Source organism: Felis catus, chromosome B1, assembly GCF_018350175.1.
Source record: "Felis catus isolate Fca126 chromosome B1, F.catus_Fca126_mat1.0, whole genome shotgun sequence".
NCBI lineage: Eukaryota > Metazoa > Chordata > Mammalia > Carnivora > Felidae > Felis > Felis catus.
Genome location: NC_058371.1, coordinates 141753351 through 141771620, shown reverse-complemented (window position 1 = coordinate 141771620; position 18270 = coordinate 141753351). Strand labels below are relative to the sequence as shown.

Genomic DNA, 18270 nt, shown 5'->3' with positions numbered 1-18270 from the left:
GTGTGCTTGTGTGCAGTTTTCTGGAGTGAGGTTTCATGACCCAAAAAAGTTTAAGAGTCATTGCTTGGGCGGGGCGGAGTTAAGATGGAGCTAAGATGGTTGCATCATAGGAGGACCCTAGGCTTGCCTTGTCCTCCTTGAACACAGCTAGGTAATTCTGAAATCATTCTGAATACTCAAGAAATTGACCTGAGGACTGATAGAACAAACTCCACAATTTGAGGGAGAGAAGAGGCTGCTTGGAGGAAGGTAGGAAGTGTGGAGACCTGGTTTAGGAGAGAAATGTATCTGATCAAGGGTGCTGCAGAGGGGAGGGAGTCCTGGTTGTGGAGAAAGGCCAGAGAGAGAGAGAGTGGAACACACAGGGATAAATACAAGAACACTTCCCCAAAGCCATTGCCTGGGAAAAGGAGAGGGGGTGAATTTTGAGTTTTTGCAGCCACTGGGGCTCCAAGACTGGAGTTTTCAAAGGTCCCCAGGCTTGGCTGTAATAAAGACCTGAGGATGCTGTCCTACTCCTGGAGTGGAGGCAGGCAAACAACCCAGGGCAAGCTGTGCAATCTGAAGATCACCCAAGGAGTGAGGAGGGACTGTGAGTACATTTTGGAGCGCATCTGTGAGAGGTGGCATTGCCTGTCCAGGGACAAAAGAACTGGTGGGCACCATTTCACTCCCCCAACCCCTCAGCATAAACCAACTTCAGTAAACAGCACAGTGCCAACATTGGCTGCCTAACCTGCTGAACACCAAGTCCCGCCCACCCTGCGCTCTGCTGGGGTAAGTTTGCCTAACGACTGGTGCCAGTGGGACCCCCTCCCCGAGAAGACCAGCACAAGCCCCCACACCCACTATGTCTGCTGACCATAGAGTTCTGCAAAAGTTCAAGTCTAGTAGAAATGGCATCAGGTCTCTTTTAGCAAGCTGACTAGAGCACACCTAGTTAAAACTTGCCACATTTCTGGCTAAGGTCCAAATGCTCCCCACTGCAGCCAAGGAGAAACTCTGCAGAGAGAGGACTGACCTGAGGGATAGAGCAGCCATAACACAGCAGCAGAGTGCACGCAGCACACGCCAGAGACACTTCTTGAAGTGCTAGGCCCTGAAAATTAGATTCCCTCTTCTTCATAAAGTCATTACTCTCAGGATCAGGAAACATTACAGGCTTTCATAATACACAGAAGACAGAGACGAAATGCCAAGATGGAGGAATTTGTCTCAAAAGAAAAAATAAGAAAAGGTCACAGCCAGGGATCTAATACATCTCCCAAGGCCAGGGAAACAAAAGCAAAAACAGACTACTGGGACTTACATCAAGATAAAAAGCTTCTGCACAGGAAGGAAAACTGTGAACAAAACCAAAAGGCAAACTTTGGAATGGAAAAAGATATTTGCAAATGACATACCTGGTAAGGGGTTAGTATCCAAGATCTGTAAAGAACTTCTCAAACTCAACATCCAAAAAACAATCCAATTAAAAAATGGGCAGAGGATGGGGTGCCTGGGTGGTTCAGTCAGTTAAACGCCTGACTTCGGCTTAGGTCATGATCTTGCAGTTTGTGAGTTTGAGCCCTGTATTGGGCTCTCTGCTGTCAGCACGATGTCCGCTTCAGATATTCTGTCTCCCTCTCTCTCTGCCCCTTCCCTACTCTCTCTCTCTCTTTTTCAAAAATAAATATTTTTTTTTAAAAATGAGCAGAAGACATGAATAGACATTTTTCCAAAGAAGACATTCAGATGGCTAACAGACACATGAAAAGATGCTCAACATCACTCATCGTCGGGGAAATGCAAATCAATACCACAATGAGATATCACCTCACACCTGTCAGAATGGCTAAAATTAACAACACAGGAAATAGATGTTGACAAGGATGCTGAAAAAGGGGAACCCTTCTTGCACCGTTGGTGGGAATGCAAACTGGTGCAGCTACTCTGAAAAACACATGGAGGTTCCTCAGAGAGTTAAAAATAGAACCACCCTTTGATCCAGCAATTGCACTAGCCGGTTTTACCCAGAGGATACAAAAATACTGATTTGAAGGGATACATGCACCTGGATATTTACAGCAGCATATCAACAATAGCCAAGTTATGGAAAGAGCCCAAATGTCTATTGACTGGTGAATGGATAAAGAAGATGTGTACATATACAGACACACACACACACACACACACACACACACACACACAATGGGATACTACTCAGCCATCAAAAAGAATGGAATCTTGCCATTTGTAAGGATGTGGATGGAGCTAGAGAGTATTATGCCAAGTGAAATAAGTCAGTCACATGTGATTTCACTCATTTGTGGAACTTAAAACAAGTGGGGCACCTGTGTGGCTCAGTAGGTCGAGTGTCTGACTTTAGCTCAGGTCATGACCTCATGGTTCATGGGTTCGAGCCCCACTTTGAGCTCTGTAGAGACTGCTCAGAGCCTGGAGCCTGCTGTTAATGCTGTTTCCCTCTCTCTGCCCCTTTCCTGCTCATGCCCTGTTTCTCAAAAATAAATGTTAAAAAAAAAATTTAAAAAGAACAACAACAGATGAGCATAGGGGAAAGAAAAAGAGAGGCAATGCAGAAAACAGACTGTTAACTATGGAGAACAAACTGAGGACTGCTGGACTGGAGTTGGGGGGAGGGGATGGGCTAAATGAGTGATGGGCATTAAGTGAGGGCACTTGTTGAGATGAGCACTGGGTGTTATATGTAAGTGATGAATCACTAAGTTCTACACCTGAAACTAGTATTACACTGATGTTAACCAATTGGAATTTATTTATTTATTTTTAATTTTTTTAAATTTTTTTTTTTTTTTGCAACGTTTATTTATTTTTGGGACAGAGAGAGACAGAGCATGAACGGGGGAGGGCAGAGAGAGAGGGAGACACAGAATCGGAAACAGGCTCCAGGCTCTGAGCCATCAGCCCAGAGCCCGACGCGGGGCTCGAACTCACAGACCGTGAGATCGTGACCTGGCTGAAGTCGGACGCTTAACCGACTGCACCACCCAGGTGCCCCATTAACCAATTGGAATTTAAAAACCTGGAAAAAAAATCGTTGCCTTAGACACTTTCATGAATACAGTTTGCCTTGCATACATCTGCATCTCAAAGGGTTAAAAAATGGTCAGGAACAGCAGATTTTTAGTTTCTCATAATTGTAGAAACTCATGAAGACAGGTTAGGAATTGCATGGAAAGATGAAAATCTGATAGTTAAAGCAAAGAGAGTCACAGAGTTCACCTCCACCCAAACATCTTTGGTAAATCTTCCTTCTAGTCTGCTTAGGGAATTATTTCTGACATAATAAGGGAGGGATGTTAAGCAGAAGTAGGATTCAGAATTTTCATTTCTTGACACCATGTGTGCTACAGAATGAGGAATAACTGTCTTGCCCTATAGTAAACAGTCTTTAGCTAAACATAGATAATATTGTAACTATTATTCAAATACACACATATGCACATATGCAAATACAGTGCTTACCATAGTCAAGGTCCACCAGTCCCATTTTTTTTTCTTTCCTGCTGTACCAAGTCTTATGCTCTGATACTGAGAATCTAACAGATAATACCATCTCCTCAAAATGGTTCATCCTTGCCTTTTTGCATGAGAATATTGTATGAGAGCACCATGGAAGTGCAGAGTAACTGAGATATTGGTAGAGAAGCTTGCAAATGTTGCTTTCCTGAGTTCTCTCTAGATTACTGTCAGCCCAAGTACATTTCCTGTGCAAGTTTTGATAAAATTCATGCATGCATACATTTTTTTTTTTTTGGTCCATAATTATCTTAGCATCAGTAGCCAATTAAGTAATCATAGTTAGGGATGCGTGGGTGGCTCAGTTGGTTAAGCCGACTTCAGTTCAGGTCATGATCTTGCGGTTTGTGGGTTCGAGCCCTTTGTCGGGCTCTGTGCTGACAGCTCAAAGACAGGAGCCTGCTTTGGATTCTGTGTCTCCCTGTCTCTCTGCCCCTCCCCCACTCATGCTCTGTCTCTCTGTCTCTCTCTCAAAAATAAATAAACATTAAAGAAATTAAAAAAAAACAACAGTTATTATGTAAATCATATATATAATATATATTTCATAATATATATATAATTTTTCATAATTTTGTGTAATATCTAAAAGAAAAGGTAAAATGAAGTGTTATGGTTATAAATATATTTTAAAATTCCACAGAGGATACAGTACTAAAGATTAGAGGTGCTAAAATTTGGACAAAAATGTAAACTATGTTTAAAAACCTTTTTACATATTTTAGAACTTAATGAAATCATTGAAGGTATCCTAGTTCTGAAAGTTGCTGAGGAAGTCTTTGTTTTGTATTTCTAAAGCACATGTTGCGTTTGTGTAGCATTTTATTTTAGCTTACTGTAGGCAGTATAAGTCTACAGAAAGTATAGTTGAGTTTAGTGTATTATAGATAGTATAACAATGTAGAGCATAACTTAATAGTTATTAAATAGTAAAAAAAATATGTTGGACATCTTGCTTTTTCTTGTATCTATTACTTTCCCAAATTTAAGGTAGCTGTAGGTCTTTAACAAAGGGTGAACGAACTTACTAGAGCCGTAACTGTTACTTCAGTAGATGATAAAAAGGACAATTTGATTAATGTGGAGAATAAGGTTTTTGTTTTGATTTAAAATTTTTTTTAATGTTTATTTTTAAGAGAGAGAGAGAGAGACAGAGTACAAGCGGGGGAGGGTCAGAGAGTGAGGGAGAGACAGAATTGGAAGCAGGCTCTAGGCTCTGAGCTGTCAGCACAGAGCCAGATGCACAGCTTGAACTCACGAATGGCGAGATCATGACCTGAGCCGAAATCAGATGCCTAACCGACTGACCCACCCAGGCACCCCATTTCTTTTAATTTTTTTCAATGACTGATTTGATTTTTAACATAGCAAATGTAAGGTGCCTTTTCTGCCAGTGAACTACTTGATTCGCTGCAGATTAAAATCTGTAAATTCTGTGGACTTCAGAAGGTGAATTGAGCATTGCTTGATTTTTTTTTTTTTCCTATTAGAACTCCCACTTAAGGATTGGCATAAAGTGAAAATTCCTCCAATAATGTCCAAACCTTCTCATTTAGAGTTTGGTATTGCATCATGTTCAAGTGAGTGTCAAATAAATGTTGTCTGTTGGTAATGAGAATAATTTTTTCATGAGGAATTCTCTTTATGCTTATTACCCAGCACATTTCTTGCAATGGTCTCAGAGTCGTTGGAAAACAGAAACCTTGCTTGAACTTGAACTGTTACCATGTGATTTTTGCCAGTTATGCTATTATGAGTTTTACACGAATTTTAAAAAATTGATTCATTTGACAAAGCTTAAAATCCTTTAAACACTGGGATGGAATATAACTAATTTAAGTAGTGTATTTTAGAAGAGTGACATGCATTGAATTTGAATGATAAACACAGGGACTTTACAAATTTAGGAGCTAGGTTTTGGAGTTTTATGAGTAGTGCTTGTTCAGTATATATTTACTTACTGTAATTTTTGTTGAGTAGTGGGGTAATTATTACCACATAGAGTGTTACCATAGCATACTGAAAATGTCTCTGTATCAGATATGTGATGTGTGAGTGTGTGTGTTAAGTAGTTTTATTTTGTATTCCTGAAAGCATGAACTTCTAAACGTTTTCTTAGTTTCCTGTAAAAGTAAATTAATAAAAAAACTTCAAGAGGAAATATCACTAATTCCCTGGGAGTAGGGATCAGGGGATGGTATATTCTGTCTCAGGATGTGCTTTGGGGAAATTACTTGGAAATTAAGGAGTCTCAAGTAGAACAACTTCAAAATACTTTACTATGACATGTTCCATAAGATAATTAAGTCTTGACATGTAAGGACATGTGAATGTAGCATTCTAAAAGAAGAGTTACAGAAACTTTTTCTTTCAGAGTAAGGTCTTTTAATAGTTCGCATTAGTTGAATATTTGAAAGACACTCCCTAAAATAAATACTGATGCAGTTGCTAAAAGTTGTATTGTCTTCTCACTTTCACATTATTAATGTTACATATCCTTTTCTTTCAGCTCGATATGCCAAGTGACCAGATAGTGGCAAATCTGCAAGCAGTTATCAGTGAAGTTTGTAAGCACAGACCACTCAGTTTGGGTGAGTGGTTTGCTTGGGTAGACTTCCCTATAGCTCTGTGTTTCTTTAGAAATGTAAAATATTGGGGTGCCTGGGTGGCTCAGTTGTTTAAGCATCCGACTCTTGATTTTGGCATAAGTCATGATTTCATGGTTCATGGGATTGAACCTTTCATCGGGCTCTGTACTGACAGCATGGAGCCTGTTTGGGATTCTCCCCCCCACCCCGCCGCCCCCACCCCCTGCCTCTCTCTCTCTAAAAATAAATAGATAAATAAACTTTAAAAAAGTGTAAAATACTAAGAAAACAGTCAAGCTGATATGCAAGTACAATATACAACAGCAGTAGTATTTTCAGGGATTAAATAAATAAAATTTTTTTTTTTTTTTTTCAACGTTTATTTATTTTTGGGACAGAGAGAGACAGAGCATGAACGGGGGAGGGGCAGAGAGAGAGGGAGACACAGAATCGGAAACAGGCTCCAGGCTCTGAGCCATCAGCCCAGAGCCCGACGCGGGGCTCGAACTCACGGACCGCGAGATCGTGACCTGGCTGAAGTCGGACGCTTAACCGACTGCGCCACCCAGGCGCCCCTAAATAAATAAAATTTAATTCTCCAAAGGATTCCTAATTACCTTATTAACATGTTGCTGTAGTTGTTTGGATAAGAGACCTCTTTAACATGAATAAGAAACATATCATGAAATCTTTGTAAATTCCCACATTATTTCTATCATTAAATGTAATAAACTTTGAAAGAAAACTGTAACTGATCACCTTAAACTTACAGTAGTGTTAAATAGAAACTAAAATCATTTATGAAATATTTTGAGTCCAGACCATTCACTTTGTCACTGGCATTAGCAATTGTCTTTCTTAATCTTACTTACATTAGAAAAGAACAAAGTTTTTAATTATGTCCTGAGAGACATTTCTTACAAACAGTGATTCATGGAGAGCAGTGAAACTTGATTGAGATATGGAAGCTGTTTAATAGGCTAGGAACACCTACAGTGTCCTTATTATTCCATTATGTGCTGTGCATAGTCTGTGCATATTTCTCTCCTGGCTGGTTGCAGCCAAAAAAAGTGTTCATTACACTATAGACTCTTCATTTATAGACTTAGCCTTATAGGACTCTGTCAGGTTTAGTTTTATAACCAAGTGTATAATTAAAACACAATCTTAAGCTTTTTTTTTTATCTCTTTGGGAGTTAAACACACTGGTGAATAAATACCTCATTTGTTAATTCTGCTGTCATAGATATGGCCATAGTACTTAGTAATTGTATGTGTACGCATTCTTATATTCCACAGAGCAGTTTGATTTCAGTATAGGATCTTCTGAGGCTGTCACAGGAGTGGAATGATGGACAGTAAATCTCAAAAACCAATGTATACTCTTTTGTCATTTTTTAAATTGAAGTGTAATTGACCTACAATATTGTTTTTTTCATGTGTACAACGTAGTGATTCAACATTTGTATATGTTGCAAATTGATCACCACATAAGTCTAGTTACCATCTGTCACCATACAAGGTTAATAGACCATTATTGACTGTATCCCTTGTGCTGTACATTACATCCCCATGACTTCTTTATTTCATAATTGAATGTTTGTATCTCTTGATCCCCTTCACCCACTTTGCCCCCTCCCCTCATACCCTTCCCCTCCTGGCAACCACCACTCTGTTCTCTGTATCTATGAGACTGGGTTTGGTTTGATTTTGTCAGTTTGTTTTGTTTTTTCAGAGTTCACTTATAAGTGAAATCATTGATATTTGTCTTTCTGACTCATTTCACTTAGCATAATACCCTCAAGTCCATTAATGTCACAAATAGTAAGATTTCATTCTTTAATATGTCTGAATAGTTTTGTAGTATTCTGTTGTGGTGTGTGTGTGTATGTGTGTACCCCCCATCTTTATTCATTCATGTATAGATGGTCACTTAGGTTGTTTCCGTATCTTGGCTATTGTACATAATGCCACAAGGAACATAGGGGTGCATATATCTTTTGATACTAGTGTGTTCATTTTCTTCAGATCAATACTGAAAAGTTGAATTGCTAGCTCATATGGTTGTCTGTTTCTAATTTTTTGAGGAATCCCCATACTGTTTTCCAGGGTCTGCACAAATTTACATTCCCACCAACAGTGCATGAGAGTTCCCTTTTTCTCCACATCCTTGCCAACACTTGTTATTTTTGATAATAGCCATTCTGACAGGTATGAGGTCATAACTCATTGTGATTTTAATTTTCATTTCCCTGGTGATTAATGATGTTGAGCATCTTTGGTGCCTGTTGGCCATGAAATGGGAAAATGTCTAGATTCTCTGCCCAATTTTATTTTTATTTTTTTTTCAATATATGAAGTTTATTGTCAGATTGGTTTCCATACAACACCCAGTGCTCATCCCAAAAGGTGCCCTCCTCAATACGCATCACCCACCCTCCCCTCCTTCCCACCCGCCATTGACCCTCAGTTTGTTCTCAGTTTTTAAGAGTCTCTTATGCTTTGGCTCTCTCCCACTCTAACCTCTTTTTTTTTTTTTTTTTTCCTTCCCCTCCCCCATGGGTTTCTGTTAAGTTTCTCAGGATCCACATAAGAGTGAAAACATATGGTATCTGTCTTTCTCTGTATGGCTTATTTTACTTAGCATCACACTCTCCAGTTCCATCCATGTTGCTACAAAGGGCCATATTTCATTCTTTCTCATTGCCACGTAGTACTCCATTGTGTATATAAACCACAATTTCTTTATCCATTCATCAGTTGATGGACATTTAGGCTCTTTCCACAATTTGGCTATTGTTGAGAGTGCTGCTATAAACATTGGGGTACAAGTGCCCCTATGCATCAGTACTCCTGTATCTCTTGGGTAAATTCCTAGCAGTGCTATTGCTGGGTCATAGGGTAGGTCTATTTTTAATTTTTTGAGGAACCTCCACACTGTTTTCCAGACAGGCTGCACCAGTTTGCATTCCCACCAACAGTGCAAGAGGGTTCCCGTTTCTCCACATCCTCTCCAGCATCTATAGTCTCCTGATTTGTTCATTTTGGCCACTCTGACTGGCGTGAGGTGATATCTGAGTGTGGTTTTGATTTGTATTCCCTGATGAGGAGCGACGTTGAGCATCTTTTCATGTGCCTGTTGGCCATCCGGATGTCTTCTTTAGAGAAGTGTCTATTCGTGTTTTCTGCCCATTTCTTCACTGGATTATTTGTTTTTTGGGTGTGGAGTTTGGTGAGCTCTTTATAGATTTTGGATACTAGCCCTTTGTCCGATATGTCATTTGCAAATATCTTTTCCCATTCCGTTGGTTGCCTTTTAGTTTTGTTGGTTGTTTCCTTTGCTGTGCAGAAGCTTTTTATCTTCATAAGGTCCCAGTAATTCACTTTTGCTTTTAATTCCCTTGCCTTTGGGGATGTGTCAAGTAAGAAATTGCTACGGCTGAGGTCAGAGAGGTCTTTTCCTGCTTTCTCCTCTAGGGTTTTGATGGTTTCCTGCCTCACATTCAGGTCCTTTATCCATTTTGGGTTTATTTTTGTGCATGGTGTGAGAAAGTGGTCTAGTTTCAATCTTCTGCATGTTGCTGTCCAGTTCTCCCAGCACCATTTGTTAAAGAGACTGTCTTTTTTCCATTGGATATTCTTTCCTGCTTTGTCAAAGATTAGTTGGCCATACGTTTGTGGGTCTAGTTCTGGGGTTTCTATTCTATTCCATTGGTCTATGTGTCTGTTTTTGTGCCAATACCATGCCGTCTTGATGATGACAGCTTTGTAGTAGAGGCTAAAGTCTGGGATTGTGATGCCTTCTGCTTTGGTCTTCTTCTTCAAAATTCCTTTGGCTATTCGGGGCCTTTTGTGGTTCCATATGAATTTTAGGATTGCTTGTTCTAGTTTCGAGAAGAATGCTGGTGCAATTTTGATTGGGATTGCATTGAATGTGTAGATAGCTTTGGGTAGTATTGACATTTTGACAATATTTATTTTTCCAATCCATGAGCAGGGAATGTCTTTCCATTTCTTTAAATCTTCTTCAATTTCCTTCATGAGCTTTCTATAGTTTTCAGCATACAGATCTTTTACATCTTTGGTTAGATTTATTCCTAGGTATTTTATGCTTCTTGGTGCAATTGTGAATGGGATCAGTTTCTTTATTTGTCTTCTTGTTGCTTCATTATTAGTGTATAAGAATGCAACTGATTTCTGTACATTGATTTTGTATCCTGCAACTTTGCTAAATTCATGTATCAGTTCTAGCAGACTTCTGGTGGAGTCTATCGGATTTTCCATTTATAATATCATGTCATCTGCAAAAAGTGAAAACTTAACTTCATTTTTGCCAATTTTGATGCCTTTGATTTCCTTTTGTTGTCTGATTGCTGATGCTAGAACTTTCCAACACTATGTTAAACAACAGTGGTGAGAGTGTCTCTGCCCAATTTTAAATTGGATTTATTTATTCTTTTATTGAGTTATATGAGTTCTTTATAAAATTTTGGATATTAACCCCTTATCAAATATGTGATTTGCCAATACCTTCTTCCATTCACTAGGTTGCCTTTTTGTTTTGAATGCTTTCCTTTGCTGTGCAGAGCTTTTTAGTGTAATGTAGTCCCATTTGTTTATTTTGTTGTTGTTGTTGCCCTCTGGAGTCATCCAGAAAACCTACTAAGACCGATGTTGAGGGGCTTACCACTTGTGTTTTCGTGTTTTATGGTTTCAGGTTTTACCTTCAAGTCTTTAATCTATTTGAATTAATTTTTGTATGTGGTAGGAGGTATTGATTTCCTTCTTCTGCATGTAGCTGTTCAGTTTTCCCAAGCCCATTCATTAAAGAGGCCGCCCTTCCTCTGTTGTGTATCCTTTTATGTTGTAAATTGGCCATATATGTGTGGCTTTATTTCTGGGTTCTCTATTTTGTTCCATGAACCCATATGTCTTTTATGTTAATTCCATATGGTTTTAACTTACTGTGGCTTTGTAGTATAGTTTTGAAATCAGGAAGCTTGGTATCTCTGGCTTTGTTCTTTCTCAAGATTGCTTTGGCTGTTCAGGGTCTTTTGTGGTTCCATACAAATTTTAGAATCATTCGTTCTGTTTCTGTGAGCAATACCACTAGAATTTTGATAGGGGTTGCTTTGAATTTGTAGACTGTTTTGGGTAATATGTACATTCTAACAATATTAATTCTTCTAATCCATGAACATGGAATATCCATTTCTTTGTATCATCTTCAGTTCCTTTCATCACCATCTTATGGTGTTCCATGTATTAAGTTTTCACCTCCTTTATTAAATTTATTCCTAGGTATTTTGTTATTTTTGATGCAATAATATATGGGATTGCTTTCTTAATTTCTTTCTGATAGTTTGTTGTTAGTGTATACAAACAACTGATTTTTGTTTATTGATTTTGTACCCTGACACTTTATTGAATTTGTTCACTGGTTCAAACTGTCTTTTGGTGTAGTCTTATGGCTCTTCCTATATATGATATCATATCTTCTGCAAAAAGTGACAATTTTACATCTTCCTTTTCTATTTGGATGCCTTATTTTGGTCTTGCCTGAATGCTATGACTAGAACTTCCAATACTATGTTGAATAATAGTAGGGAGAGTGGGCATCCTTGTCTTGTTCCTGAGCTTAGAGGAAAAGCTTTCAACTTTTCACCATTGATTATGATATTATTTGTGGGTTTGTATATGACCTTTATTACGTTGGGGTATGTACGTTCTCTCTTTAAGCACTATGTTGAAAGTTTTTATTGTAAATGGATGTGACTTTTGTTGGATGCTTTTTCTGCATCTATTGAAGTAATCGTATGATTTTTGTTTTTCATTTTGTTAATCTGTATTACATTGATGTGCACATATTGAACCATCCTTTCATCCTGGAATGAATTCCACTTGATCATGGTGTGTGATTCTTTTTATGTATTTTAGAATTTGGTTTGCTAATATTTTGTTGAGGGTTTTCACATACATGTTCACCAGGATTATTGGCCTGTAATTTTCTTCTTTTTTTGTTGTGTCCTTGTCTAATTTTGGTATCAGGATAATACTGGCCTCATAAAATGAGTTTGGAAGCATTCTCTCATCTTCTTCAGTGTTTTGGGGAGAGTTTGAGAAGGCTAGATACTAAATCTTTGAATGTCTGTGAGAATTCACCAGCTAAGCTGGCTAATCTTGGGTTTTTGTCTGTTGGGAGGTTTTTGATTACTTATTCAATCTGTTTGCTATTATAAGTCTATTCTGATTTTTCTGTTCTTCCTGATTCAATCTTGGAAGTTGTTTGTTTCTAGGTATTTAATAATTTTTTCTAAGTTGTCCAGTTTGTTGGTATGTAATTGTTGATAGTAGTCTCTTATGATCCTTCGTATTTCTATGGTATCAGTTGTAATTCTCTTTCATTTCTGATTTTATTTATTTGAGCCCACCCTCTCTTTTTCTTGGTGAGTCTAATTAATGTTTGTTAATTTTGTTTATCTTTTCAAATAACAAGCTCTTAGTTTCATTGATCTTTTCTATTGTCCTTTTATTCTCTATTTCATTTATTTCCCCTCTGATATTTACTATTTCTTTCCTTCTCCTAACTTTGCATTTCATTTGTTGTTCTTTTTGTAGTTACTTTCTGTTTAAAGTTAGATTGTTTATTTAAGATTTTCCTTGTTTCTTGAGGTAGGCCTGTATTGCTATGAACTTCTCTCCTTTAACCGTTTCTGATTTATCCCATAGGTTTTTGTATGTTGTATCTGTTTTCATATGTCTCTAGGTATTTTTGATTTTTCCTTTTTATTTCTTTGATGACTCATTGGTTGTTCAGTAGCATGTTATTTAATTTCTAATGTTTTTGTGTTTTTTTCCAGTCTTCTTGTAACTGATTTCTAGTTTCATAACATTGTGGTCAGAAAAGATGCCTGATACTATTTCAATACTCTGAGAGTTGCTTTGTGGCCTAATCTGTGATATGTCCTGGAGAATGTCCCATGTGCACTTGACAAGAATGTGGTTTTTATTTTTTGTTTTTGTTTTGGATGGAATTTTCTGTGTAAATATATTAAGTCCATCTGGTCTAATGTGTTGTTTAAGGGTGATGTTTCCTTATTGATTATCTGTTTAGATCATCTATCTATTGATGTAAGTGGAGTGTTAAAATCCCCTACTATTGCTGTCTCTCCTTTTAGGTGTATTAATATTTGCTTTATATATTTTGGTGCCTCTATGTTGGGTGCATAGATATTTATACATGCTATATTTTCCTGCCAGTTTGACCCTTTAATCATTATGTAATACCCTTCTTTGTCTTTTATTACAGTCTGTTTTAAAGTATTTTTTGTTGAATAAATTTAGCTACATCAGCTTTTTGTCAGTTTGTTTCCATTTGCATAGAATATATTTTTCCATCCCTTTACTTTCAGTCCTTACTTCTGAGCTGAGTCTCTTATAGGCAGTGTATAGATGAGTCTTGTTTTTGTTTGTTTGTTTTTTTAAATCCATTCAGCCACTCTGTGTCTTTTGATTGAAAGATTTAGGGGCACCTGGTGGCTCACTCAGTTGGGAGTCCAACTTAGGCTCAGGTCATGATCTCATGGTTTGTGGGTTTCGGCCCTGCATTGGGCTCTGTGCTGGCAGCTCAGAGCCTGGAGCCTGCTCCAGATTCTGTGTCTCCCTCTCTCTCTGCCCCTGCCCTGCTCGCACTCTGTCTCTCTCTCTCTCTCAAAAATAAATAAACATTAAAAAAAAAATAAAAAATAACAAAAGAAAGATTTAGACCATTTATGTTTAAAGTAATTATTGATAGGTATGTACTTATTGCCATTTTGTTAATTGTTTTCTGGCTTTTTTCCTTGTTCCTCTCTGTTCTTTTCTTTCTGGTCTTAATAATTTTCTTTAGTGTTATGTTTAGATCCCTTTCTCATTTTCTTTTTATATTGCTATAAGTTTTTTTCTTTGTGGTTACCGTGAGGTTCACATATACCATTCTGTGTATATAACAGTCTGTTTTCATCTGGTAGCAACTTAATTGAAACTCATTCCAAAACTCTACATTTTTATTCCATCCCCTGTGTTTTATGGTTTTGATGTACATTTTAACACTTTTTGGTGTCATTAACTAATATAGGTTTAATTTTATTACTTTTGTCTTTTGACTTTTATACTGGTTTTATAAGTGAGTAAATGCACTACTTTTACAATATACTTACATTTTCCAGTGACATTTTTACTAAGTATGTTTTCTTGTCATTCATTAGTACTACTTCCTTTCAGCTCGAATTCCATTTGACATTTCTTGTAGGGTTGATTAAATGATCATGAATTCCTTTACCTTTTTCTTATCTCAAAAACTTTTTATCCCTTTTCCTATTTTGAATGATAACCTTGCTAGGTACAGTGTTCTTGGTTGTAGATATTTTCCTTTAAGCACCTTGAATATGTTCTGTCAGTCACTTTTGCCTGCAAAGTTTCTTCTGATAAATTTGCTGATAGCCTTATGGGGCTGCCTTTGTATGTATCAAGTTGTTTTTCTCCTGCTGCTTTTAAGATTCTGTCTTTAACTTGTGACATTTTAATTAGTGTGAATCTCTTCGGTTTCATCTTATTTAGAACTTTCTGACCTTGGATCTGGATGTCAATTCCCTTCCTCAAGTTAGGGTTTTCAGTTATTTTTCTCTTTTTTATAAGTTTTCTGCCCCTTTCTTCTCTTTCTGGGACCCCTATAATGAGAATATTACTCTGCTTGAAGTTGTCCTCTGTGTTCCTTAAGCTATTTTCACTATTTAAAGTTCTTTTTTCTTTTTGTTTCCTTCTCTGAGTGAGTCCATTGCTTTGTCTTCCAGGTTGCTGATCTGTTTCTCATTCAGTCTGCTGTTGAGCTTCTCCAATGTATTTTTCAGTTCACTTATTTTATTCCTGAGTTCTGTGATTTTTGTTTGGTACTTTCATATATTTTCTGTCTTTTTATTGAAGTTCTCCTGTGTTCATCCATGCTTTCCCCCAAGTGAGCATCTTTCTGACTGTTACTTTGCTCCCTTTGTCAGGCAGATTACTTATGATCATTTCATTAAGGTCTTTTTCTCAGGTTCTGCCTTGTTCTTTCATTTGGAACATATTCCTCTATCTCCTAAGTTGGCCTCATTCTGTGTGTTTCTATGTATTGAAACAGCTACCTCTCCCAATCAGGAGTGGCCTGTATACAAGATTTTCTGTGGGGCTTAGAAGTGTAATCCCCCAGCCACCAGAGCCTGGTACTCAAGGTATCCCCTGTGTGGGCTTCACGCACCTGCCAGCTGTGTGCGGGGAGGGTGGGGACGGGTGTGGGGTACTTGTCTGTCTATGGCACGGGTATGGTAGGAATGAGGGGGTGGGTTGGGTCTCAACTGGCTGCCTGTGCAACAGGCTGCCTTATTGGGTGGGGTTGCTCACCTGGTTGGTTGCAGTTTGGCTGCCCCACAGCAAGGTTGCCCACCAGCTGTGCTCTGGATGTGGCATGGAAAGGGGGCAGAGCATGCCCGGTGGCGCTGATAGGTTAGAGTAGGATTGCCAGCATGGCTCCTGCCAGCACTGGCATTAGCAAGGTTGAATGAGATGGCAAAAATGCACTCTTATCCCCAAAGAAAGTTTCAACAGGTTTCTTCTTTCCAGCAGTTGTTTTAAGATTAATAAGTGGGTTTCCTTCACATATGGCCTAGTGCTTTTCACACTGCTTCTTTTGCACCAGGTTGTGGAATGAGTTTATGTGTGAGCCCTTTAACACTGAGTTCCCTGTTCTTTCCAGTTCTGTGGTTCTCTTGGATGCACTCTGTTGGTTTTCAAAGCCATATGTTTTGGGAGCTCATCTGTCTGATACAGGGCACAGTGGTTGGGGTGCCTAGTTTGGGGAACAAAGCCCTTGTCCTCAGGGAAGAGTTTTGTATTTTTGAGATACCTCCCGATTTTCGGTCGCCTTGCCTGGAGTGGGGTTTTTGCAGACAGTGTTGTCTCTGCCATTCCTACTTGTCTTGATGCAGCCCTTTTATCCTTTGTTGTGGAGATACTGCTCATCTGGTTTTCAGGACTTTTTCGAGGGATTTATTCCATATGTAGCTGTAGATATGCTGTGTCTGTGGGAAGAGGTGAGTTAAGGATCTTCTTATGCTGCCATCTTGAACTGTCTCTATCTTGCTTTGCCATTTTAAATGAAGTCTCTTAATTGTTCTTATGAAAAGCTTTTTCATTTTTAGGGAATTTTACTAAATGTTTAGTAACACAGAGATAGCATCTGTGATATTTCAAATAAATATTTAGAATATTGCCATCACATGTAAATATCACCACCTGCTCCCTTCATTTTCGACTTTGCAGTAAAATAAATTCTAGGTGATCATCTTCTGGAAGAGAGAAATGAATTATTATAGATTATGTAGTTTCAAGGGTAAATCTCTAATATGCTGGAGTTTCTTTAGTTTGTCTTCTACTCTAGAAAACAAATGATCTTGTGTTCCTTATAATTCAAAATCTTAGTTCAGTAATATCAGTACTTTTCAAGTGGAAAATATAACATGAGTTATATAAGGTTTGTTGTTGTATGTTTATATCTGCTCATTATGTATCTGTGGAGAAAAATAAAAGTTGATTCTTGTCTTTGTTTCCAGGACCTTTTGTGGTACGAGCTTTCCTTCGTACTTCAACAAGTGAAGGTTTGTTACTAAAGATCGAGCCATTGTTGCCTAAAGAAGTAGAAACCAAAGAAAATAACAAAGAAGATGCCTAAAAATGTTATATTGTGAAATTATTTTCAGTGGATTAAGAAGCAATGGAGACAATTATAAAACTGTATAATTTCTACATTTGGTGTCTTGTTATTTCTTAATCATCATACTTGATTTTAACACTTGGAAAAATCTTACAACACTTTCAAAAATAAGAAAAAATTTTCTCTGTCTGAACCTATATTAAATTGTCTTCCTTAGAATTTGGATTCTGCACACTGGTAATTGTAGCAGAAATTTCTAGCTTAATAGCTTTCCCTTGAGAGTCATACCATTCTGAGGGAAAAGTAATATTCTCAATTTGCATAGGACAGAGAATGGCAGAGTCATGAGCTATATCCTAAATACGTCTATTTTCTATGGAAAAAGTAAGGAAAGTGTTTTTTCTAAAAATTCTAAATATCATTTGTGATAGCATGCATATAGAAAATGACTAAGATGTTAAAATGTAGGTGGGAAAGGTTTTTTCTTTTAGGAATTAATTTATAATATTTGTGGTTTTTTGTAGTAACAGTAGTGTATAATTTTATGGTGCTTTGTGCTGTATATGCAGTGTATAGTGTTTTCATACACTTAATCTCATTTGAGCCTGCATTCCTTTGCTTAATAGCAAGTAATAGGTTTGGTTAGTGTTTGTTGACTGAACAGCCCATGATGTAGATAGAACAATTTCATTTAATGGAGAAGAATCGGGCTAGAAAGTTAAGTGTCTTTCACCAAGTGTCAGTTTGCAAACTGGTGTTGATCTCTAAGTATTTACTGGTAGGTGAAAACATCAAAAACGTAAGGATAATTTTGGCATGCAGTTGCCCACTGTCCTTTCTTTGGAATGATTTCCTTCACTCAGAGACTATCTTCTACTTTTTTATTTATTTATTTTTAACGGATGTTCAAATGCTGCTTCTTTCATGAAATAGTAGCATTGATAAATTCATTGGTGGGATCTTCACTTCGTAAAGAATATTTTGGCAGCATCATGTAGGTCTCCCAAATTGTTTTTGAAGTGGAAGTTGTCAGAGAAGTCCAAATGACCATGAGCAATCACTGTACCCCGTTAAGCTTTTTTTCCCCCCACAGGAAAATTAAAATGTAAAGGCTGTTTACCAAAAACAGTAACTACAAAAGTTAACAGTAACTACAAAATAGTAACAGCAGTTACCTTCTGTTGAGTGCCCACCTACCATCTTATGCCTTTACTGCACTATCTCATTTCATCCTCATAGCGGTTCGGTGAGGGGGGTTTGGTACTCCCACTTCACAGGTAAGGAAATTGAAACCTATGTGAGCTCCCCTAGCCTAAGACTCACACCTAGATCTGTGTGATTTTAAAGCCTGTTCTCTTAACCATTGGGGTATGGTACCTCCTTTTTATATATCTTAAAAGATAAATCAACCTATTT

At 37.7% G+C, this 18270-nt stretch overlaps 1 protein-coding gene across 3 annotated transcripts in view; it reads left to right on the top strand.

Annotated features, from left to right (window-relative positions):
- MRPL1 (mitochondrial ribosomal protein L1) overlaps window positions 1-16946 on the top strand; it is a 98500-nt gene extending 81554 nt beyond the window's left edge. For all 3 annotated transcript variants that reach the window (XM_019829331.2, XM_003985258.6, XM_006931041.5), the window contains exons 8-9: window positions 6050-6131; window positions 16754-16946. In XM_019829331.2, the coding sequence (XP_019684890.1) occupies window positions 6050-6131; window positions 16754-16872 (201 nt within the window). In that variant the 3' untranslated portion in view covers window positions 16873-16946. The remainder of the gene's footprint in view (window positions 1-6049; window positions 6132-16753) is intronic.
- Window positions 16947-18270: the final 1324 nt, after the last annotated feature.